The sequence below is a fragment of the Podarcis melisellensis genome (assembly GCF_964234715.1).
Source record: "Podarcis melisellensis genome assembly, chromosome: 8".
Taxonomy (NCBI): Eukaryota; Metazoa; Chordata; class Lepidosauria; order Squamata; family Lacertidae; genus Podarcis; species Podarcis melisellensis.
This window is the reverse complement of record NC_138540.1, coordinates 26,634,889-26,660,277: the sequence shown is the minus strand read 5'-3', so window position 1 is coordinate 26,660,277 and position 25,389 is coordinate 26,634,889. Positions and strand designations below refer to the sequence as shown.

General features: G+C 47.8%; 1 protein-coding gene across 7 annotated transcripts in view; it reads right to left on the bottom strand.

Annotated features, from left to right (window-relative positions):
* Window positions 1-14,277: 14,277 nt before the first annotated feature.
* The window catches only part of VWA5B1 (von Willebrand factor A domain containing 5B1), a 65,044-nt gene continuing 53,932 nt past the window's right edge, over window positions 14,278-25,389 (bottom strand). For 5 of the 7 annotated variants that reach the window (XM_081923462.1, XM_081923461.1, XM_081923463.1 and 2 more), the window contains 8 exons: window positions 23,881-24,109; window positions 22,607-22,927; window positions 21,468-21,605; window positions 20,681-20,794; window positions 18,560-18,634; window positions 17,352-17,412; window positions 16,619-16,742; window positions 14,278-15,459 (listed from right to left, as the gene is read on the bottom strand). In XM_081923462.1, coding sequence (XP_081779588.1) covers window positions 14,749-15,459; window positions 16,619-16,742; window positions 17,352-17,412; window positions 18,560-18,634; window positions 20,681-20,794; window positions 21,468-21,605; window positions 22,607-22,927; window positions 23,881-24,109 — 1,773 coding nt within the window. In that variant the 3' untranslated portion in view covers window positions 14,278-14,748. The remainder of the gene's footprint in view (window positions 15,460-16,618; window positions 16,743-17,351; window positions 17,413-18,559; window positions 18,635-20,680; window positions 20,795-21,467; window positions 21,606-22,606; window positions 22,928-23,880; window positions 24,110-25,389) is intronic. The other 2 variants (XM_081923465.1, XM_081923466.1) reach the window with 1 other exon arrangement.

Below are 25,389 nucleotides of genomic sequence, written 5' to 3'. Positions count from 1 at the left end.
GCTTTGGAATCAATTACTCCCAGCTGGGGATTCAGGGATAGAGTTGATTTTCTTGGTATTTTAACAAGAATCCTACCTAATTTGCGCTTCTTGAACCAACGACGCAGACTGCTATCTTTTCAAATCTCCTCTTCTGCGAATTTTGCGATGCCATTCTCCAAACAGGTAACGTTTGCAAAAATGCATCCATTGGGGGGAAATTGTGCAGAAAAATGCAAATGTTTCTGTATGTTTATAAACCAAACGGATATGGCAAGAAAGTCTGCTTGCCCAGCAAGATCATCGGCACACTGGTGGACAGGAGTTGTTCTCGGAACACAATGCAAAATCCTTGACCAGCTCCCTCAAGGACCAAACTTCCAGTAGATCCAGGATGGGCAACCTGTGGCCCTCCCAGATGCTGGGAACTACAGCTCCCAAAATTCCTGAGAATCGGCTGTGCTGGCCTGGTTAAAGTTAGAGTCCCACAGCATCTGCAAGGCACCACGTTGGAACATAGCCATAGAGCCAATAATAATAATAATAATAATAATAATAATAATTTATTATTTATACCCCGCCCATCTGGCTGCGTTTCCCCAGCCACTCTGGGTGGCTTCCAACAAAACACTAAAATACAATAACCTATTAAGCATTAAAAGCTTCCCTAAACAGGGCTGCCTTCAGATGTCTTCTGAAAGTTTGGTAGTTATTTTTCTCTTTGACATCTGGCGGGAGAGCATTCCACAGAGCGGGTGCCACTACTGAGAAGGCTCTCTGCCTGGTTCCCTGTAACTTGGCTTCTCGCAGCAAGGGAATTGCCAGAAGGCCCTTGGCGCTGGACCTCAGTGTCCGGGCAGAACGATGGAGGTGGAGATGCTCCTTCAGGTATAGTGGACCGAGGCCGTTTAGGGCTGTAAAGGTCAACACCAACACTTTGAATTGTGCTTGGAAACGTACTGGGAGCTGATGTAGGTCTTTCAAGACTGGTGTTATATGGTCTCGGTGGCCGCTTCCAGTCACCAGTCTAGCTGCCGCATTCTGGATTAGTTGTAGTTTCTGGGTCACTTTCAAAGGTAGCCCCACATAGAGCGCATTGCAGTAGTCCAAGCGAGAGACAACTAGAGCATGCACCACTCTGGCAAGACAGTCTGTGGGCAGGTAGAATCTCAGCCTGCGTACCAGATGGAGCTGGTAAACAGCTGCCCTGGACTCAGAATTGACCTGCACCTCCATGGACAGCTGTGAGTCCAAAATGACTCCCAGGCTGCGCACCTGGTCCTTCAGGGGCACAGTTACCCCATTCAGGACCAGGAAGTCCTCCAGTAGCCATTGTTAGCTCCATGAACTGGTTGACCACAGACTGCCTTACAATCAGTGCCCAATGTGGATGAGCACCAGAGACAGGCCCTACCATGAGGCAAAGCGAGGTGGCTGCCTCAGACAGTGAATTCTGAGGGGAGGATAGCAAGGTGCGTCCTGTGGACTGCCTCCAAAGCCCATAGCTAGCTTGCAGCCCTAGCATGGCCAGTGCAGAAATGAGGTGGCGTGAGGTGACCCACCTTGGGTGGCTAGTTCCATGGGTGGGTGAAGTTAGATCACAATCTGGACTCAGATTTGGGTAAGTTGAAGATGCAGCCAAGGATGGAAAGAGCAGCAGCAGCAGCACCTCACTGAAAGCTCCCTTTCCCCCTCGCCAGAAAGGGTCTCCTTCAGACCAGCTGCATTGTCACAGGCCTCCCTCCACCCTGGCAAGGATCCAGTGTCAGTGGTACATCTTCACACCCTCCAACTGATGAAAATAGGGACGTCCTATTTAACAACAGCAGCAGCATTTTCTTATTTATACCCCGCCCATCGGACTGGGTTGCCCCAGTTACTCTGGGCAGCTTCCAAAATATATAAAAAACATAACAAAACATTAAAAATTAAAATAAAACTTTCCTATGCAGGGCTGCCTTCAGATGTCTCCTAAAGGTTGTACAGTGGTACCTCAAGTTAAGAACTTAATCCGTTCCGGAGGTCTGTTCTTAACCTGAAACTGTTTTTAACCTGAGGTACTTTAGCTAATGGGGTTTCCCACTGCTGCTGCCGCACAATTTCTCTTCTCATCCTGAGGTAAAGTTCTTAACTCAAGGTACTACTTCTGGTTTAGCAGAGTCTGTAACCTGAAGCATTTGTAACCCGTAGTGTTTGTAACCTGAGGTACCGCTGTTTAGTTACTTATCTCTTTGGCTTGGGGGTGTCACATAACTCCATATCCTCCAACATTTCTCTGATGAAAAAAGGAGTGTCCTAAACAGAGCCATAGCTAGGTGATCTTGCGCCCCTGGCAGAACCATCCAGATTGCGCCCCCTAGCCACTCCACCCATTCAATTCACCCTCTATTTAAAACCTTTTCTTATGAGGCAATAATCAATATTTTTATTTATGGACATATTTTTAACCTGCTTTTGCACTCACCCCCTTTGCCTGCGCCCCTGGCAGGGGCCCACCTCGCCACCCTCTAGCGACGGCCCTGGTCCTAAGGAAAAGCAGGACATTCTGGGACCAAATCAGAAACCGGGACAGCTTCTGTAAATCTAAGACTGTCCCTGGAAAATAGGGGCCATTGGAGGGTCTGCATCTTGTCTCAGGTGCCTAAAGGTCTTGGCTAGAGGCCTTGGCTAGAGGTGTCTGCTCTCCACTCAGAGTTTTAACTTCCAGGACAAAGGAGGTGAATAGGAAGGCAATGTGTTTATTAACAAGCCCCCCTCCCCACCGCCACATAGGGGCAAAACCAGGATGGTGATTTACCAGAGACCAGGAAAGCAGGACTGTCCCAGGTCAATAGGGACAGCAGGAACACATGGAATCCTTATTTCAACATGTAATTCTTGCTTTGGTCCTAGCGGTTGCCTGGGCAACGAGAAAGGCATCCGAGCTCGTTAAGGATGGAGCCTGGCTGCACAGCTCCCCCTAGCGACTTTGCCAGGGATGCAAGAGAGCGGCGGTAAGTAGTCGCCTGCCTTGCCCCTTAGGCCTGCAACAGATGGATGGGCTTGTCCTCCTGGGATGTTCTTTCTGAGCAAAAGGGCCCTCTTGTTTTGCGGGATGAAAAGGAGCTGGAGCTCGGAGACCTGTGTGAGGAGAGGAGAGGAGTCAGTAGGAGAGAGCTGAGATGGGTTTGTTGACGTGGGCTCAGATGTGATCGGTGGGGAAGGGGGGCAAGTTCCCTGCTGGGTCCTCCTAAGAGCATAAGAATGACAGGAGATCCATGCTGGGTCAGGCCAACAGCCCATCTTAGTCCAGCATCCTGCCTCTTCTGGGAGTCCAGGAAACCGGATTCCAAGCACAAGAGCATTCCCGCGATTTCCAGCAGCTGCGATTCAGAAGCATTGCTGCCTTTGACCGTGGAGGCAGAGCATAGCCATTGATAGTTTTATCCTCCATGAGTTTACCTAACCCTCTTTTAAAACCACCACTGCCTCCTCGAGGGAGTGAGTCCCACAGTTCTAACTATGCACTTCATGAAAAAGTGCATTTTCTTTCATCTCCCCTGAATCGTCAGGCATTCAGCGCCAATGGATGTTCACGAGCTCTAACATTATCAGATATTTCTTAGCTATTCTTGTAATTTTTTAAAAGCGGCACTTGTGGCAAAAAAGTTGCAGGATACCGTGATCCTCTTCAGGGTCCCAGCCAGCCGTGCCCTTTTCTAGGACCCTGCATTATATTCCCCTTCTTCAGGTCTTGCATTCTTCCCCACTCTGCCCCTGAACACTTACTCTGCTCAGCTCTCAGTAAGCGGCTTTGGGTTGTTGGGTTTTTGCCCTGTTTGTGTGTGAGTTTGCAGGGAGGAGGACTTCTGTAAACCTTGGGGCATGCTGGTGCCTCCTCCTTCTCAGCAGCCCTGTTTTGGCTGCAGTATTGTTGGTGCTCAGCACCTGAGTTCACTATTAGGGGGAGGGGGTTATCAGTATGGCTGCTCCAATGGTCCCTGTTTTCCTGGACTGTGAATAGCCTCCACAGGTGCTCCAAGAACCACAGAAGATCCCCTTGGAGTCTCAGCCTTAGAGCATCTTGCACAGAAAGGGTGGGAATTTTTATTATTATTATTATTCAGCTCGCATTGAAAGGTGAACCTAGCTAATTCACACTTTAGGAACAGTAAGCAAACTGAGATGCAGACGTCCTTCTAAGTTTGCACTTTCTCAAATCTCATAATGCAGATCTCCACCCAAAGAACATGTAGCAAAATGAATATACTGGTGATAAAGTGTGCAGGTGTGTGTGTGTGTGTGTGTGTGTGTGTACATACATTCTGTATATATATGTGAAAGTAACATTTAAAAAATGCATTATTTTAGGGGAACTTGCTTTGCACACAAAAAAGTGTAGAGAAGGCAAACAAACATGCCTATTGAGAGAAATTTGCACTAGAATGCTGATGAGAAAAGGAAGGGGCTTTTTCTTAGGGTGGGAGATGGGAAGATTCAACTCTCTGTATGTGTGAAGATCAAGATAAGAGGGTGACTGAGGGCTACATAGATATAGATTTATAATCTTGTGTCTTATGGTGTTTCTTTTTCAATTTTCTTTTTTCTGTTTGATATATTGCTTTTTATGATTCCCTTTAATTTAGTTGAAATTTTATGCTACATTAGGTTGAAAGCCCTTAATAAAATTGATTAAAGAACAAAACAAAATGCTGCTGATTTCCCCCTCTGAGTTGTTTGTGTGCGTGTGTGATGTTGAAATGCAGAGCACTGACGACCAGGCAAACAAGAAACTGAGAGAATGCCCAGAACTGTCTTGCCTGCACACAACAAAATGTTTGGGGCCTGTCCTGATTGCCTCAAACCCAGGGCTGTGCAGGACTGGTTTTCTTTTGCCCACATCAGTGTCTCTTGGGATGAGTTGCAGATCAAGTCTGGCAGGTGCTTGGAATCCGAAAAGCAACTGCATGTGCATTAACGAACACCATGGAGATGAGTACTTTATAAATACACCTGTGCTAATCATCCTCTGAACAATCACCCAAAAACGAGCCAAAGTGTGGGCAGGAAGATCAGAACCAAAGCACTTATCTGTCAATTTAGCTTTGCTGTGAAGCTTCACAAGCACTGCTGGCTGCGGCTGGGGGGGGGGGGAGAGACCCTGCGACGCCTCCAATACGATTCCCACCCCACCCCCCAAGTCCACGTGCTGCCTAGATCAGCTGCAGCCTCTGCCTCCTCTTTCGGCACAGAGCATCATCAGCTGTCAAAACTCAAGTGGAGGCTTCACTAAGTCTCTAAAAGGGGTTCCCCACCCTTCACCCCAGGGATTGGGGGTTGGGTATTTGCTTTTTAAAAAGAGGAAAGCCTGGGGCTTGGGCTGGATTAATTTCCTACAGAGGAAAGAGCAAAGTCAGGTGGGGCTGCTGCGTTAGTCTTACATTCTGGAACTGGGTCCATATTTCCTTCTCGGTATTTTCTGGGGGCCACTTTCCTTTTAAAAAAATGATATTTATTAAATTTTCCACTTTTATCATAATCACATTTTGTTACATAATTCTATAACTTAATACATTACAGTAGTACCTCAGGTTAAGAACTTAATTCGTTCTGGAGGTCTGTTCTTAACCTGAAACTGTTCTTAACCTGAGGGAAAGTAAAGGTAAAGCGACCCCTGACCATTAGGTCCAGTCGTGGCTGACTCTGGGGTTGCGGCGCTCATCTCGCTTTATTGGCCGAGGGAGCCGGCATACAGCTTCCAGGTCATGTGGCCAGCATGACTAAGCCGCTTCTGGCGAACCAGAGCAGCGCACGGAAACGCCGTTTACCTTCCCACCAGAGCGGTACCTATTTATCTACTTGCACTGAACTACCGACCTTCTGATCGGCAAGTCCTAGGCTCTGTGGTTTAACCTACAGCGCCACCCGGGTCCCATAACCTGAGGTACCACTTTAGCTAATGGGGCCTCCTGCTGCCGCTGCGCCACCGCCACACAATTTCTGTTCTCATCCTGAAGCAAAGTTCTTAACCCGAGGTAATATTTCTGGGTTAGCGGAGTCTGTAACCTGAAGCGTATGTAACCTGAAGCGTATTTAACCCGAGGTACCACTGTACTCTATAAGAGCATCGACCTCCTTCCCTCCCTCTTTCTGACTTCCAAACACCTTTCTATAGTCTTCGCATTTCTATAATCACATGTTTACCTTCTATCTTATTATAATATTTCACCTTGTTATTGGTAAATCAGTTCCTTACATTTACATTACAAAACATTTCAGTTCAAGCCTACAAACCTTTTCAAATGTTTACAGTTTTCTTTCATATAAAGTATACGGTAAATTTGTTCCAGTTCTTTTGAAAGGGTCACTAACTGTTTCTTGGGGCCACTTTCCAGTGGCAGGCAGTACCAGAGGCAAAAGACAGACCTTTCTCTGTCTTCCAACCAGGCAAGCAAGGGGCAACATCAGAATTCCAGGACGCATCCCAGCCAGTAGCAATGATGGCATCCACCAACCTGGATGGCTTTAAAAGAGTATCAGACAAATTCATGGAAGAGGCGGCTATCAACGTCTACTAGGCACAAGGACTATGCTTTGCCTCCACAGTCAGAGGGCAGCAATACTTCTGAATATCAGCTTCTAGAAAACACAGGAGAGGAGAGGGCTGTTTTGCTGGGATCCCGCTTGCTGACTTCCTGCAGGCATCTGTTTGGTTGCTGTGAGAACAGGATATTGGCTAGCTGGGCCATTGGCCTGATCCAGCAGTAATAATAATAATAATAATAATAATAATAATAATAATAATAATAATAATAATAATAATAATAATTTATTATTTATACCCTGCCTATCTGGCTGGGTTTCCCCAGCCACTCTGGGCAGCTTCCAACCTAATATTAAAAACAATACAGCGTCAGACATTAAAAACCTCCCTAAACAGGGCCGCCTTCAGCTGTCTTTTTAAAGTAAAATAGTTGTTTATTGCCTTGACATCTGCTGGAAGGGCGTTCCACAGGGCAGGCGCCACTACCGAGAAGGCCCTCTGCCTGGTTCCCTGTAAACTTACTTCTCGCAATGAGGGAACCACCAGAAGGCCCTCGGCGCTGGATCTCAGTGTCCGGGCTGAACGATGGGGGTGGAGACGCTCCTTCAAGTATACAGGACCGAGGCAGTTTAGGGCTTTAAAGGTCAGCACCAACACTTTGAATTGTGCTTGAGGACTGGTGTTATGTGGTCTCGGTGGCCACTCCCAGTCACCAGTCTAGCTGCCGCATTCTGGATTAATTGCAGTTTCCGAATCACCTTCAAAGGTAGCCCCATGTAGAGCGCATTGCAGTAGTCCAAGTGGGAGATAACTAGAGCATGCACCACTCTGGCAAGACAGTCTGCAGGCAGGTAGGGTCTCAGCCTGCGTACCAGATAGAGCTGGTAAACAGCTGCCCTGGACACAGAATTAACCTGCGCCTCCGTGGACAGCTGTGAGTCCAAAATGACTCCCAGGCTGCACACCTGGTCCTTCAGGGGCACAGTTACCCCATTCAGGATCAGGGAGTCCTTCACACCCACCCGCCCCCTGTCCCCCAAGAACAGTACTTCTGTCTTGTCAGGATTCAACCTCAATTCGTTATGTGCCATCCATCCTCCAACTGCCTCCAGACACTCACACAGGACCTTCACCGCCTTCACTGGTTCTGATTTAAAAGAGAGGTAGAGCAGGCTTTTCTTATGTTCTTATCCCTGCTGTACAGTCTTTTTCCTGAGATGTTTATTATTAGATTTGAGCCCCGCCCCACCCCGGTATTAACTGGACAATTTGACCTTCCCCAAGTATTGCCATGCTTTCTCCAGATTTGGCTGTCTCCCTTCTGCAATATTGGGAAGGCACAATGAAGGTGTCCCATAGGAGGAATCTTTGTGTCCCTGTAGAGATGAATCAGTCAAAAGTTTAGGCCACTTTTTTTAAAAATAAAAATAAAAATAAACCCTGTAATCTTCATGGAGAGCAACACAACAGGCTACTTTGCCCCTTTCTGAGGAAACATCCTGTAAGGACAGCAGTCCACAATGGTACCTGAAATCTAGATAGCTCAGTTGGTTAGAGTGTGGTGCTGATAGCACCAAGGTTGCAGGTTCGATCCCCATATGAAACAGCTGCATATTCCTGCATTGCAGGGGGCTGGACTAAATGAACTTCAGGGTCCCTTCCAATGCGTCAATTCTATGAAACATTTCTTGGCTGATACAAACAAGCTAATAGAGTCAGTGGCCAAGTTCCTGTTCTCTACTCAAAGGTCTCATAAGGTGACGCTCTCATTTTACGGTAATTGCAATTGGCAGCTCATTTTTTTATCCTTGTATTATATGTTATTTAAATATGTTAATGTTTTAATGATTATGTTCTTATGCTGTCTGTCCTGTTTCAATGGGCCCCTGATGGTATAATAGATGATTCATTGATTGTTTTAATATATGCTTTTATAAGTCGCTTCAAGGTGTTTCTGTGAAAATTGCTGTGTGGGGCCCTGGCCATTTACCACAAAGTCCTTTCCCAAGGGTACCACCTCTTGTCAGAGAGGCGCCGAAATCTGGCCATGAGGGAGCAGTGCATTAATTCCGTCAGTGCAGCCTCGCCATGCTTACAAACCAAGACAGAAAAGGTTTTCTTGCAGCGAGTTGTGGTTTTATTGCAACACCGAAGCTTCCACAAGAGAAAACCAACACAAGAAACAAGCCAAAGGAAAAATAATAATCCATGCAGTCACCATTTTGCTGATATTGCACAACGCCCTTCCCTCACTAAGCTGCTCTTCCAGCAAGCAAGCACACCAACTAGAGTTCAAAACACAATTTGTAGAGGCATTTTTCTTTGTGCGTCCAAAAACACTCACCAAACCCCCATTCATAATTTGTTCGCTGATATTCCTAATGACTGTTACTGGAGATAGAGATAGATAGATAGAGAGAGAGAGAATTGGGTTGTTTCTGATATTATTCTCATGTAAATTTCTTCCCAAATTTTGAAGTTCTGAATTATTTGATCTGGCTTCCCTAACGAATCCAGTGCATTAGGAATCATCTCTTGTTCTGTCTTTAAGTTTCCACATTTTCGTGGGTGCAGGATCTGACACAGCTTTCCATTCCTTCGAGCCATTTGTGTCTTTCTCCCTCCTCGTTACTGGGCCATACACATTGCTAAAACACTGCACAAAAGCAACCCTTAATATGACTGCGCATGCGATTGTGTCAAGATTCTTTTTGTGTGGTGTTTTACCGATATGTTGTGCATTGGTGAAAACACTACACGAAAAATAATCTTGGGGAGCAGATGTACAATGGCATCAATATTGCCTCTCTTTTTGGGGGTTGTGTTTTATCAATGTATATCTTTGAACGTAACCTAGATAGCAAAGAAGAAAGAAGTGATGCAAGTAAACTGAAAGTAGGGAAACTGATCCCAGCTCTATTCCAAATGAGATGAAAGTGATTGGAGCCAGTGAAAATGCCACTTGACTGGCAGAGAGCAATGCCTGGTGGTGGGGCAACATTTCTGATGCTCCCAGAGGCTACTACTTAAGTAGCACACATAATAGCTACTATGTGGACTATCTGCAGCATAAGAGACAGCATTAAAAAAGTCACTCAGTATATACTATCTATTCAGGAAGCAAGGGTACATAAAAAGACATTCAATAAAACCAGTTATACAGCAGAAATAGAGAGCGTAATGAAAATCCTCATGGATCATAGATCAGCTGCAAACTAAAAACAGCAATTCAGTTTGGGAAAGGCCTGAGAAAAACCATTTTTGCTGCACAGAGTAGTAGGCAATTGTTGAAACAGTAAAGAGGACAGGGTCCCATCCATTACAGGCATGGATATAGAGAAAAGTGGATTCTCAGCTATTCCAGTCCTGAGTTGTTAAGGCTTTATAACAGCGCAATCTTAACCATGTCTCCTCATAAGTAAGTCTTGTTGAATTCAGTCGAGTTTACTACCAGGTGAATGAAGTTAGGATTGCAGCCTTAGACCATAAACTTGGCCTAAGGCAACCTAGCTGATGCATTTTGCCCTACTTGCAACTTTCAGTTTAACCTTAAAGGTAGAAAGCATTGCAGTAATCGAGTCTGTGTCTGAATACCAGTTTGTGGAGACCACCAAGGGGGAGACTTCTGGCTCTTGCCCTCATAACCTAAATGCAGGCTTCCCATCTGTTTGGCCATTGTGAACACAGGATACTGGACTGGATCAGCCGCTCCATGTTGGTGGAAAGATCTGCTGATGTAGAAGTACCAACAGCAGGGTTTCCATGGTGGTAGGGAGTAAAAGGGGGCATGTTGGAGGTGAATTAGGGAAGGTCTTGGACCCACAGGAAAAGGGCAACAATCTGTACCAGCTCTAGAGCTGATGACAAGGTTTTGTTTTGTTTTAAGTAAAAAAGAGAATGGAATCAGTGGAAATTCCACTTATCTTATTTTGAAAAAAGCATAGGAACCATTAAATCTGGCAAGCTGATGCTTCATGTCCATCAACAAGAGTAAGGTTTTCATGTACTCTTGGCTGTATTTCATTGGAGATTGAAATACTCATTTAACAGATTTCAATCTTGCTGTTTTATATTACTGTAACCTTCCTCGGGACCTCATGGATGAAGGGTGGGCAAGGAATCAAGTTGTTGTTCTTCTATTAATTTCCAGCTGGATTACAAAAGTAAAATCTGAGCAGAAAATCAGAAAACCAAAACAATTTTTTTTTGGGGGGGGGAACCAAAGTTTGAATTTGTGGGTTGTTGTTTAATTACCAAAATGGCTCTAGTTTAAATGGAGGAGAGGGGTGCCTGATCCCGATTTCACGCAACACTGTGCAAGCTGCAGTAAATATATTTTAGCTCACAGGAATACTTTGCTACGTGAAAACAAAAGGGAGGCAAGAGAAGGTTTCAATATTTTTCCCCACTTTTGAGGTTTCGGGCGCATGGGATGGCAAATGCAAAGCCCAGACACCACAGTCAAAAGCGTCAGTGATACAGCAGGCACGATCACATCCGGAAGGCACTTCGGACGTTAGATAATTATATCATCACATTGAGCAGCAAGAACAATTATTGAAAGAGGCCACCTGGTGGACTGACACAACTAAATGAAGCTGCTAACACTTTGCCGGCAGTATGAACACAGCTCAGTAGAAAACCCCACTCCACACATCCCTGGTGGCAGAGCCGGAGGGCTGGAAGATGAGTGGCAGGTAGGGGGGCCCCTGAAATTCTCCCAATCTGAATTCCTCCCTGGAATAACTGGGAACTCTGAATCACCTAGTCTTGTTCTCAAAATAGAGCTGATGCCTTAGGAGTCTTCCACGGCTGTTTTAAACTTCCTCATCTTAAAGGTAAAGGTAAAGGTACCCCTGCCCGTACGGGCCAGTCTTGCCAGACTCTGGGGTTGTGCGCCCATCTCACTTAAGAGGCCAGGGGCCAGCGCTGTCCGGAGACACTTCCAGGTCACATGGCCAGTGTGACATCGCTGCTCTGGTGAGCCAGAGCTGCACACGGAAACGCCGTTTACCTTCCCGCTGGTAAGCGGTCCCTATTTATCTACTTGCACCCGGAGGTGCTTTCGAACTGCTAGGTTGGCAGGCGCTGGGACAGAGCAGCGGGAGCGCACCCCGCAGCAGGGATTCGAACCGCCGACCTTTCGATCAGCAAGTCCTAGGCGCTGAGGCTTTAACCCACAGCGCCACCTGTGTCTTACATCTTACATATCATCTTACATATGTGCAATTGGCCATAGCTTTGCGTTCTATGAGGACTGAGATTTTATTTTACATTTAGGGGAAAGTCTATAGCTCAGGGTGGAGCATCTGCTTTTCATGCAGAAGGTTCCAGGTTCAATCTCTAGCAGCTCTGGGTAGGGCTGGGAATGTGCCCAGGCTAAAACCCGGGAAGCCACTCCCAGCCAGTGTAGACAATACTGAACTAGAAGAATCAATGGTCTGACTCAATATACAATGGCTTTCTATGTTCTTTCCTGTGTTGTGCCAAGACCTGCCCTTCAGTTTCTCAAAAGTTTTCTCCCTGTTTGTCTGCATGGTTCTCAGGGTAGTTTATAATTTTGGTAAATATTGGGCTTTGAGCTTAGCTTATCGATGTAAGCATGCTATGTATGCTTTTCTTTACATCAAACATTTTCCTCCATGCTCTGTAGCCTCCCCAGGTGCCTGTCCTTCCTAGCCTCGTATGTGGAGTTACTTCATGACGTCTTTCCCTGGGCTTTAATTGACGCGTGGGCACCTGGGAGGGCTGCAGAGTGCCAACCACAAGGGGTGATGAATTGCAGAGTGAAATAAAGGGCTGTGAATGCCTTGTCTTTCTTTCTGCAAATCACTTGCAGCCTTCCCAGGTGCCCTCAGCCACCTTGAAAGTAAATACAACAAAAAGCCACTGGCCCACCCATTACGACCAACATTTTATCTTCCTTTAGGATGCAATTCCTTTTCTCATTAGTTGACAAAGGACGGTCCCTCCAAAAGAAAAGTGGGAGGAAGTTTTTGTGCTGCAACATTAGTCTTTTCACCTCCTCTGCATTACCAGTGTGCAGGAACATGCTGATAAAAGAAGACACTGCTCAAAACCAACCTTGATGGGATTGTGCATCCTCACCATTCCGGCGGCTGCCTCAGTGGGAGAGATGAGAAGCAGGACTCACCCCATCAGCTCTACTGAAAGGCCAGCTCCATCAGGCACCCCCAACCCCTAAACTGTTCCCAAGTGGTTATTATAAAAAGTGCTATTAAACTTTAAGAACCGGTGCCTGATTGTTCCTTTTTCTGTTGTGTGTCATGTCTTGTGATTGCAAGCCTGTGGTCAGGGAATGTTCTGTTTTCATTGACTGCTTATAAGTCTCCATGGGATTCTTTCCCACAAAGCAGATTACAGTGGTGTTGTGATCTGCGGTCAAAAGTACTATTTCTGCAGCAGGGTCAACCCCATCAACATGAAAGGGGAGTTTTTTAGCCACTAAGAAGCCTTCTCACCCTTTGTGCTGATTGGAACGAATAAGTGTGAAAGGGGCTGAGCCAGCCAGTGAGGATTGGCTCCTAGGGTCACTCTGGAGAAGGTGTGTGGGAAGAATATTGAGGAGAAGTTGTTATGTATGCTCCGAAGCTAAGCGTTTAGGAACACAGACAACACAAGCTGTTCCAGCGGAACGTCAAGGTAAACACAGCTTTAGCCACTCTGAAAGAACATATTGGAGCTCTCTGAATTAGTTCCCAACGTACCTGGCACAGAAAATAGTAGATCCAGCTGAAAAACAACAAATGGAGATTTGTATTTATCGTTGCAATGCCTCCCTAATTATTATTGTTTTATATTTGTAAGATTATTGTATGTGTCTGTGACTAACACAAAGGGAACCCTGCACTTCTGAATTTGTCACTACAGTACCAGCGTAAGATTTTTACATCATTCCTACATTTTGCAGAAGACAATACTGAGCTAGGCAGATCAATGGTCTAACTTGGTCGAAGGCAGCTTCCTATGCTTATATAGGAGAAAGGCTGTAGCAGGTGCCCTTTCTGGAAAAGATCCCAGGTGCAACCCCCAGCACTTCCAGGAAGAGATTCCTCTTCGAAAACGTGGTGATCTGCTGCCCTGCCAAGACAGACCAGGGTGGGCAGAAAGTAGATCTACTGTTAGATCTCATGGTGATTTCCAGTAGATCTGTGAGGGTTTGTTTAACAACAGGGCAATAAAAAACATAAGGCTTTCTCCATATCCGACTCTTCTAAAAATTAAGCTGCTGAGATGAAGAAAGTTTATTGGGAAAACCAGGAGTGGAGTTTTGTCTGGGACTGGACTGTAAGTTTAGATCTGGTGAGAAAAACACACCCTTGGGCTGAGCAAATGCTAAGAAGCACCTTGTTCCTTAATTCTAGGCACATGTTGCCCTTCCTCTGACACTCTTTCACACGCTGATTGCTGGACTTGACATTCACCGGCATCCTAATAAACCAAGAGCAGGAGTGGGACCCATGAGCCTGAAGTTTGCTGCTCATCCCTGGTGTCTACAAGAATGGGCTGGATGGACCCCATGGGCTAAGGGAGCTTCCACAGTTTGTATCTACAGACGGGAATAATATTAGCCACCATCACAGGACTTAGGCAGGAGATGGCAATGCACATTGCAAGCTTGGGACTTGATAGAAAAGGATGCATAATATTACCACCATTTAAATGATTCTAGCCCCATAGAAAATGTGTGTTGCTGGCAGAAGATACAAGGCTGCAGGGTTGGGGAGTAGCCTCTGAAAGCAGCATTGAACCCAGGGGCAGGGAACTGCTTTTCAGCCCGAAGGCCACATTCTCTAGCAGGCAACCTTCTGGGGGCTACCTGGAAGTGGTAGATGGGGTTAGGCTTACGGGATAGGACTCCTTCTCTTTGTGCAACAGGCTACAGTCCAAACAGAGAGCAGTCAGAGAGGTTCTACATAGACAACTCTGCATCCAGGAAAGCAAGAAGCGTTATCACAGTCCAAGAACACGTCTCAACCAGGTGAAAGAGCTCAAGGAAGCTCAGGAGGAGGGTCAGTGAGAGGTGTGACCTGTGAGGAGCCCCAAGGGGTCGGATAGAGATCTTTGAAGGGCTGCATATGACCTCCGGGCCTGAGATTCCCAGCCCAGCCCTCAACCCAACATACAGGGGTGTTTCTGGCAGTAATTGGTGGGTTGTAACCTGGTTTGTGAATGAGCCACTGTGTGCCCACCTTCCCTCCTGAGATCCCACCCTCTCTTCCTCTCTATACATTATTAGGGTTGTAGCAGAGCAAATTGAACTCCAGGTTTTCATCCCAGTGCCTGAGCAGCACAAAGAGCTGCTGAGCCGCTGCCTTCACTGCCGGCAGGCTGCGGCCTTCGGGGAAATCTTGCTCGCTTAGCCACAGGCTGGCCTTGGCTGCCGCCAGCTCCCACTCAATGAAGTATGAGGCAGAGCTGTGCTCCAGCCAAGCTAGGGCCACGGCTGTGGCCCACAGCATTCCCTCTGGTGCATTCTTCTGCTGGAGCTCAATGTCCACCAACCAGGCCTGCAGCTCAGAGCTGTCCGTCTCAGAACCTCTCCCGCTGTCAGCCTGCGACTCCTGAGGCGATGGAATGCTTTCTGGAAAGGAGAAGCGCTGGATGGTGATGGCCGGAGGAGAAAGCTTGTTCTCAGCCTTCAGGGCCCCGGAGTGACTTTCGACAGCGCCGCTGGCAAAATGGCGGGCATGGCCAGGCTCACTCTCTTTGTTTGTCGAGGGACTGACGTTGTCCAGTGGTTGAGTTCCCTCAGAGCTCTTGGCTTCCTCTGACGTGGCTGATCTCCTGGAGGCGCAGGAGCCAGCTGAGGGGCTGGCAGCCATGCGGTGGCAGGCAAAAGGAGACGTCCACTTCAGCTTCTCCAGGGGGATGTTGATGGCCTCACAGAAGGCCTTGTTCAAGAGGAAGGAGCCGCAGGCAAGCTGGAGAGACACCTGAGGGGAAGGGGGAAAACAGTAGTCCTTTTGGATTCCCAAACAGGCAAGAAACTCGAGTGGTCGCAAAGGAGAGTGCTGGAACTCTCTAGAATACTGACATAAACAGTTGACAGGTGTGTTCAGTCTTCTACAAACAGGGCCGCCACATCCCATTTTGCTGCCACGGCACCACTGAAGCTTCCCTTAGCTGGGTTGTGTGGCCATGCCTGCCAAGTGGCAGTAGGTTCCAGTGAGATCTCACAGAGCACAAAAGATCCCACGAGATTTCAGTGGATAAGCTGGTGCTACTTCTCTGCCAGTAGTGGGGTGCCCCTGTGGGTGCCCCATCTCTTAGGCTTCTGCCACATGAGACGGCTGACTCAGCCTGCCTCATGGGTGGGCCGGCCCTGCCTAAGAAACCCTAGACTAGCAGAATTGTAGCCAAGTAAGTTATACTCAGATCATAACAAGGTGGGCAAGATGGCCTGAGCACATAACACCAATTTTGGCCTGGCTGCACCAATTAGTTTCTGGGACCGATTCAAAGCGCTGGTTTTGGCCTATAAAGCTTTCTGTGGCTCAGGACCCCACTGCCTCCAGGGTCTCCTCTCCCATCACATGAAGACTCTGTCTATGTGCCTCCTCCTCAGGAGGTCCTGAGGGTGGTAATATGAGAACAGGCCTTTTCAGTAGTGGCTCCCTGCTTATGGAATACACTCCCTTGGGAGGCTCACCTGGGTCCATCATTACACATCTTTAGGTACCAGGCAAACACGTTTCCCCCCTTGCCCGGCTTTAGCCTTTTAGTTATCTGAGGCCTCCCACAGTGGGTGGGATATTTTAATCATGCATTTTTAAAAAAGGATTGTCCTCTAGATTTCCTTTGTTTTCGTTTATATCCGTTTTGATATATCTTTGTTTATATATTGTAGGTAACCCTGAGTTACCCCTGGGTAAAATAAAGTTAAAAATGCATCTAAGAAATAAGTAACAAGAACGGAAACAAGAGCTGTGCAACAAAGCATTCCTAATACCTGGGTTCCACTTCAGTAAAAAGTCACAAGGAAATACAGAACTCCAAAATAAGAGAATAAAGCTTGATGTGGTTTTTTTTGGAAGCATCCCAATGTGAATGCTTGGAGAGCAGTGTCTGAACCTGGTGGGACCCGATACTTACAAGGGGCAGGTAGTCAATGTTTTCGTTGTCACTTTCCAAACTCGTCTCACTGGTCCTGGTGGGTGTTTTTCCCATAAAGCCTCGGGCTGCTCGCGTCAACAGTCTTGTTTTGTTAAAGGTGAGCCTGGACCGCCAAGACAGGGATGTGCAAAGAAAGCAGAGGTGCGTTGTTCAGCCTTCAGCATGATGGCTGCCCTCTCCCAGTCAAGCACATGCTCTTTGGCTGAGGAAAAGTGGTTTCTCTGTCCCCCCACCCCCACCCCACAGAATTCAAGTCAGTTTCAAGGAAAAGATTTGACTGTGTGAGGAGCCCATTCACCCTACTGACATCTTGACCAGCCGGTTTTTGCAAAGTTTTCTTGGGCGACATTTTAAACAAAATAAAGATCGCCCAACATTTCACAGCTGAGCACAGGGGAAGGCTTGCCACTAAAGCTGTGTAGAAACAACCTCTCTAATTCCGCCATTTTCTTTGTCCACAGAAAAACTGGGAGGTGGGACAGTGTAGCCCTCTTATCAATATACAAAAGCTGCCTGGCCTGGGTGAGTCTTCCTTCAACACTGGTTGACAGAACAACTTTCTCCACTGTCCCCAAGGATAGCAGGCTCTCCTAGGAGGTGCAAGGTGCAAATCCTGCTTGCCACCCCTCCCCCCGGCATTTGCCACCTGAGATGGTCACCTCACGCTGCCCTTTCAGGAAGAGAAACAGACCATGGAAACATCAGCCCTTACCTGGCCGCAAAAAAGCTCTCAATGGATTTCTGAGAGGAGACAGATGGACTTCGTAGTGGAACTGAGGAGAGGTAAAATGGAAGATGGCACCAGAGCCAGAAGGATGACAGTTTAGTGTAGTGGTCAAAGCAGGTCTCTCTATCTGGCCCTCAGAACTCTCCCCAAGCTGCACCCCTCCCTAGTCCTGCTTTTCACCTTTCTTGAGGGTTGGTGCAATGGTGGAATGTGTCCCTGTACTCTAATAATGCCTCTGGCTTGTCTGGGCAGAGGACAGAAAGAAGGAGATAAATTTGTGTACAATCCAACTCGCTGTAAACACAAGAAGTGGAATTTGCATTCATTGCTCCACCCGCTTCTGCCTCACTGGCATGTGGCCCTCAGAAGGTTGTCCAGAAGGCAACGTGGCCCTCGGTCTGGAAAAGGTTTCCTAACCCTGAGGTAGCCATGACCCTGGGCCTTCTCATGCCCCTTCTCTGGGGAATGAGGTCGGGGATCGCACTGGATTGCACAAATGCACACTGTGTCCTAAGGTAGATGAATGAATGATATGACCCAGTCTAAGGACTTGTCCACACTTCCGCTTTCCCTGCTACTTCCCCCGGAGAAAACCCACTCTTTATGGCTGAAGCAGAGCAAAGGTCAATTGGATTTCCCCCACAAATTGCTGTTTGTTCCGATTCAGCAGTAAAGAACGTGTTTTCCCTGGGGGAAGCAGCAGGCAAATGCCTGGAAAGCACAGGGTAAGTGGCAAAATTCTTTGACCTGTGTTTTCTAGGAACTGGACGAGTGGAAGGCTGGATGAGTCCTAAGGCAACTTTCTATGTTCCTACTTAAGTCAGTGCTTTATAGCTCAGTTGGTAGAGAAGGAGACTCTTAACCTCAAGGTCGTGGGTTCAAGTCCCACATTGGGCGAAAGATTCTTGCATTGCAGGGGATTGGACTAGGTGCCCCTTATGGCTCCTTTCCATTTTACAATTCGATGATTCTTAGGACTGGAATCTTTCTTTCTCCTGAGGAGAAGGACCACAGTTAATTTGTGGAGCGTCTGTTTACATGCACAAGGTGCCAGGTTCGACCTCCAACATCGCGAGCTGCGGCTGAGACCGTCCCCTGCCTGAAACCCTGGAGAGCTGCTGCCACTCAGTGTAAACAATACTGAGCTAGAAGATCCTATGACTTGGTGCCATGTTCTCTAAGACGTTCCTTACCATCTGGGAAAGTGATGCGATCCCATCCCGAGGAGGACGGTGTACTGCACGGAGACAGGCTGTTCTCTTCTGCATCTGTTTGTGGGGGGGAAACAGAGACAAGAACCAGTGACCACCTGGGTTAGCCTCTTCTGCAGCATGGCAGGTGTCAGGGAACTGGCATCGAAAGGGGGGAAGGGGGCACAAGAATACAGGGAGCCTCTGATGTTGCTCAGAAGCAGCTCTTTATCAGGCAGGGGAGAGACCTCTGCCCCAAGTGAAGCAGAGGGGGGAAGGAGGGGCGAAGCGAGGGAAAGGGTCACTGAGGCTACTGAAAGACCAAGTGCTCTGCTCAGCCAGGCTGGTCAGATGCCGCTTCCATCGCCCAGTTTTCGAAGAGGGATGAAAAGTAAGGAGGGGAGGTAGAGATTTGGGGTGTCTAAGTTCTTATGCTGGGGGGAGGACCTGAAGAGGCCACTCCCAGAATATGCAAGTGACTGAGGCAGAAACTTTGGATTTCTGCACTGTACATAAAAGATAAAGGTAAAGGGACCCCTGACCATTAGGTCCAGTCGTGGCTGACTCTGGGGTTGCGGCGCTCATCTTGCTTTATTGGCCAAGGGAGCCGGCGTACAACTTCCGGGTCATGTGGCTAGCATGACTAAGCCACTTCTGGCGAACCAGAGCAGTGCACGGAAACGACGTTTACCTTCCCACCTATTTATCTACTTGCACTTTTTTACCTTCCCACCTATTTATCTACTTGCACTTTGACATGCTTTCGAACTGCTAGGTTGGCAGGAGCAGGGACCGAGCAACGGGAGCTCACCCCATCGCGGGGATTCGAACCACCAACCTTCTGATCGGCAAGTCCTAGGCTCTGTGGTTTAACCCACAGCACCACCCGTGTCCCTGCACTGTACATAGTTTGCACTAAAATAAAACCTGTAAAAGACAGGTCAGAGTCCTGGCTGTTTACTCGCGAGCAACCACCTGCAAACCTGACAGCAGGGATTGGGTTTCTCAGTGCAGGGGCATCTATGAGGCTCTGCCAGGGTCCTAGAGTCCTCCTTCCTCCTTCCCTAGAGTCCTCCTTGGTGTCTTCCCAGCTTTCGGGAAGAGATGGGAGGGCTCCAGGACCCTGCCAGAGCCTCGCACCTACTTCACAAAGCCAGGTGCTTCCTTACCTGCCTTTGGGAAGGCAGTGTGAGGACTGGGGGGGGGGGTGAACCAAAGTTTGGACTCGCATAGGGTGCAATGGTACCCAAGTCTGCCACTCCTCAGTGCAATTACAATTTTAGGCGAACCATCTGCTCATTGCATGCTGATAAGGTGGGGGGGGGGTCAGCAGGGCTGGAGGCAGGTATGGGCATTGCAAGGCCCATAACCCTAAGGGGGGGGTCAACATCCAGTCCCTGGAACTGATCCTGGAAGGAAACCCTCAAGAAACTGGGGTACAGTTCTAATTTTGCCAGCTTCTTGATATCAGAATAAAAACAGACCCTTTAAATCCTGGGGAGAATTCAGATGGATTTTTTAAAAAAATAAAAATAAATCTATGCCTTTTAAAAAAGAAACCTACTTCAGTTAAAAACCAACAACCCAAAAGTTTTTCTTTTAACAATTGCAAATAAAGAGATTCCAAAGGACCTTTAAATTTTGTTCTTGTATGCCACAACCATAACCAGAATGGTGTTTGCCCAGAAGTGTAAAAAGATGCTATACCAACTAAGGAAGAGTGGCTGATTAAACGGATGGATTATGCCGAAATGGCAAAACTGATGGATGTAATAAGAAACCAAGAGAGGAAAATTTGTAGAATATCTGAAAACTTCTGGCATGCAAATTTCATTAGTAGGATTAACTTAAATCAAGCAGTTAAAAATATTACTAAGGTAAAAGGAAGAATAGCTTAAAGTGGAATATTCAATGTTAAAAATCTAAAGTAGAAAAGGAACCACAAAAGGGGGGGGGGAGTCAAATATGGAATTGTATTCATAATTTGTGTTTGCAAATTTCTGTGTCTTGGTCACATTGTGAAAACTGAAAAATCAAATTTATTTTAGAAAAAGAAAAAGAAAAGAAACCTACAGGAATGCTGTTATCTTACTCATGCCAAGCAATTGCCAAGCAATTGGTCACCTGCTGAATCTTGACCACAGGTTGACTGGATGCGTCCCAGCCCAGAGGAGAGTGTTCTGTGCCGCCTGTTCTCAGAACCCGAATTCCGTTGGCTGCTGGGTTTCAAGGCTGGACCTTGGAACAAATCAGATGGAATCATTATAGAGTGAGAACTGGCAATTTTGAGGGTTTGGGAAGGGGTGGACATGTCTTCTAACCCAATGAAAATGAAACACACCCACCCACCCATGCAAAACAATTTATCCACCCACGTTTGCCCACTGCTAGCATGGGGACCCTGGAAAGCTTCTCAGAAGGGAATGCAGGTATAATAATAATAATAATAATAATAATAATAATAATAATAATAATAATTTATTTATACCCCGCCCATCTGGCTGGGTTTCCCCAGCCACTCTGGGCAGCTCCCAACCGAATATTAAAAACACAGTACAGCATTAAACATTAAAAATTTCCCTAAACAGGACTGCCTTCAGATGTCTTTTAAAAGATAGGTAGCATGGGTGTAGCTGGGTGGGTGGTTAGGCAGGGAGTGGCAGCTGCCCCCCCCCAAATCAATAAAAATGCATAGCTAACTGAGGTGTCCCCCCCCACAAGAAAATTCCTGGCAACACCCATTGCAGGCAGCCCTGCATGAGATGGCTCCAAGGCCTGATTCTGAACAAGACAGCCTCCTACATTTCTAAGTCCACGGGAGCATATGACATAACCCTTTTACTGGTCAGTCTTCCAGGTGACACCAGGTGCTGTTGCCCACAATCCTTGTGCTCCGGCTAGGCTCCTCTACCTGCATTGGGATATTCCACAACGGTCGGCAAGTAGCTATTGTTGCTCAGGTCTGCGGGCAGAAAGGCTGTGTATTTGCTGATCACATTGCAGGCTTTGCTGGTGTGCACGGCATTCACCTGGTACCGCCGGCCGGACCCTGATGGACAAAAAGTGCCGGGTAGAGATAGTCAATCTCCCCCCCGCCCGAGATAGAGATGTTTGCTTCCTACGGATCCAATCTGACTGCACAGTAAGAAAGACATCCATATGAACCTACCTGGACCCTGAGATCATCATCTGAGGTCCTCCTTCATGTGCCTCCTCCATGAGAGGTCCAGAGGGTGGCAACACAAGAAAGGGCCTTTTCTGCAGTGGCTCCCCATTTGTGGAATGTTCTCCCTAGGGAGGCTCACCTGGCGCCTTCATTATACACCTTTAGGCACCAGGCAAAAACGATCCTCTTCAACCAGGCCTTGGGCTGATTAACATCCTATACTCCTTTTACATGTGTTTGTGGGAGCGGGTGGGGAGAGGGGGTTACTGATTTGTGGGGGGGGGTGTAATCATGTATTTTGTGCTTTTATATTGTATTTTGGGACGCAGGTGGCGCTGTGGGTTAAAACACAGAGCCTAGGACTTGCCGATCAGAAGGTCGGCAATTCGAATCCCCGCGACGGGGTGAGCTCCCGTTGCTCAGTCCCTGCTCCTGCCAAACTAGCAGTTCGAAAGCACAAAAGTACAAGTAGATAAATAGGTACCACTCCGGCAGGAAGGTAAACGGCATTTCCGTGCACTGCTCTGGTTCACCAGAAGCGGCTTAGTCATGCTGGCCACATGACCCGGAAGCTATACGCCAGCTCCCTCGGCCAATAAAGAGAGATGAGCGCCGCAACCCCAGAGTCGTCTGCGACTGGACCTAATGGTCAGGGGTCCCTTTACCTTTAATATATTGTATTTTATGTTGTGAGCTGCCCTGAGATCTGCAGATGAAGGGCAGTATATAAATTTTAATAATGATGATGATGATGATGATGTCTGGACAGGGCCCCAAGTTATATCTACAGCATGTTAAAACATGGTTTGGCTTACTGGGGTAACTCCATCTTCCACCCCCCAGCAAAGAGTAGCACTTTCATTGAAGCTATCAATTCAAGTTACCATGCTCAATTTCACATTCCCTCTCTGCGAGCTGCTCAAAGTCCCGGACAATGGACTTGGCAGCCAGGTGGTGGAAGGTCTCGCTCCAGAGATCATCTTCGTCATTCCTCTTGCCCTCCCGACCTCGGAAAAGCGGGGCGATGTCAAACAGCACCTCCCACTGGACCACTTCGTTGTTCCGCAGCCCTTTCACCACCGCCTTGCAGGTGGATCTTGGAGAGTGCCACCAGCTGCCGCCGGCTGAGCCAATCTCTGGGTCGTGGGATTCCCAATCCGACGAAGTCTCCGTTTCAAAGAGGAAGGATGGGTGCTGGGCAACATCTGCCGGGGAGAGGCATGCAAGCAGTTATGTGATACATGTGGGACTTGCAACAAAATGTCTTGTTCAGGTTTCCACTCAGCCAGCCATGCCCTTCTTCCAAGCTGCTCCATTCCTCCCCCCCCCCTTTGGTTGCCACTGTGGTCTAAACCACAGAGCCTAGAGCTTGCCATTCAGAAGGTCAGAGGTTTGAATCCCCGTGATGGGGTGAGCTCCTGTTGCTTGGTCCCTGCTCCTGCCAACCTAGCAGTTCGAAAGCACGTCAAAGTGCAAGTAGATAAATAGGTAAGGTAAACGGCGTTTCCGTGCGCTGCTCTGGTTCGCCAGAAGTGGCTTAGTCATGCTGGCCACATGACCCGGAAGCTGTACGCCGGTTCCCTTGGCAAGTAAAGTGAGATGAGCACTGCAACCCCAGAGTTGTCCGTGACTGGATTTAACGGTCAGGGGTCCCTTGACCTTTATTCCATGTCTATTAAGCATGCTCAGTCCCCACTGGGCTGGAGAGGGGTTGGTGCCCTCTTCGTGGTGCTGATAACTCCAAGATTGCAGGTTCGATCCCTGTATGGGACAGCTGCATATTCCTGCAGTGCAGGGGTTGGGCTAGATGATTTTCAGGTTCCCTTCCAATTCTACGATTCCCCCCCAATCTTTTTGTACTTCTGCAATCTTCTGGATTCCCCCACACTATTCCCAATGCTTCTCTCTTGCTCCTCAGTGGTGCTGTTTCAGCTACAATCCTGTTAGCACTCACCAGCTGAGTTTGCTATTAGAGGGAGTGATATATGAAGCTACTGGAGAGCAGTAAATAATGCTGATATATTTCACATCTGGCAACCGACACAAATTTCCATGGCCCTCTAGCAGCCACGGTGGCTCATTAGTCTTAACTCTGGAAGTGTATACTCAATTCTGACCAAACTAAGCCTCCTAGGGCCTGGTGATTTGGATGGCTTACCCAGATCCCCCGGGCTCCGGCTCTCTGAAAAAATGGACCCTGGGAGGGAGTCGGTCTCAAGTGGCCCAAAGTTCTTCCCGGTCTGTGCAAGGCTGCTGTGCTGCTGTGGTGATTCTGGGTTGTGGCAGAAGGAGAGACGACTCTGCTGCAGCAGGGAGGGCCGCCTTGCTCCGACCCCCCGTATTCTTGGGGTAGATATTTGAGGGCTGGCAGCGAAAGCCTGAGAAGACTGAAAGGTCAGGAGAGGAGAGGTAGGATCCCGTGCATACTCCCACCCAAACACACTCTGGGGAAACAAGGGCATCGCTCAGGAAGAACAGCTGCTTCTGAGATAAAAGTGACAACAGTGGCGTAGTGTTTGGGGGCCACAGGGGCAGTTGCCCCAGGCAGAAAATTGTTAGGGAGTGCAAAATTTCAACACCCCGTGCTGCATCAATTCAGCTGCATGCTTATGTGGCTCTGTTGAAAATGACCTCTCCATGTGAACCAGGAAGTGACCTCTCCAGGCAATGAAATTACTCTTCTTTTCTTATCTCTGCAGCTGCAATCTCCTGAATAATGTGGATATCATTAGGCAGTTGAATGCACGTGTGTACTCCATCCTTCCCTGGGTGCTGGCAACCCACGCTATGCCACTGAGCGACAAGAGTGGTCCGAAATGGGATCCACATGCAACAAGGGAAGGGAAGGTTTTTGGCTCCAAGGGCTGCATTTGCTCTGGGGCAAACCTTTTGGCGTTGCATGGGTGGGGCTTGAGGCAAAAGTCAGAGGAGCAGGAGCAGATGAGACACTTACCTTTGTGCAGCAGGCTTCATTCCAGCCACACCAAAGCCAAACATTTACACACAGACAGACACACAGAGCCACAAGCCCTAAATAAGATTTTCTACTTTCAAAGGGTTTCCCATTCTCCAGCTCAGTCACTCTAATTTTTGCTCAGTTAGGTAGACCACTGCTACTATTCCTCAGATTGCAGACTGGGCTTCCCACAAGGTCTGTTGGCTTGTAGTAGCCCTCTAGATATTGTTGGGCTCTCGATGCCCATCAGCCCCAGCCAAGAATAATTGGGCATTATAGCTCAGTCTATGGAGCATGAGACAAGGCCATTCAGAACTCAAAAATCTGGGGAGAAGTTTAGAAGCATCTGTTTAAAAAATGGTACAGAGAGCAGGCACATAGGGGCCAACTCTTAGGGACCAAGTTCCCTTCACCTCCCCCTAAAATATTTGAAGGGTCCGAGGGTCCGCAAAGTTGATGGGCATTGCCATTCAAATGGTGTGCGTATGCTGTGTCTTGTGATCTGTTATACAGGGCAGGGCTTACTTGCCCCCCCCCCATATTTTATTCAAGTTGGCATCCCTGAGCAGGCATCTTACAGCAAGCTAAGCCTTAGTCCAAACAACAGCTTCCACACTGTAATTAAAGACAGTACACACACAGGGGCGCGGGTGGCGCTGTGGGTTAAACCACAGAGCCTAGGACTTGCTGATCAGATGGTTGGCAGTTCGA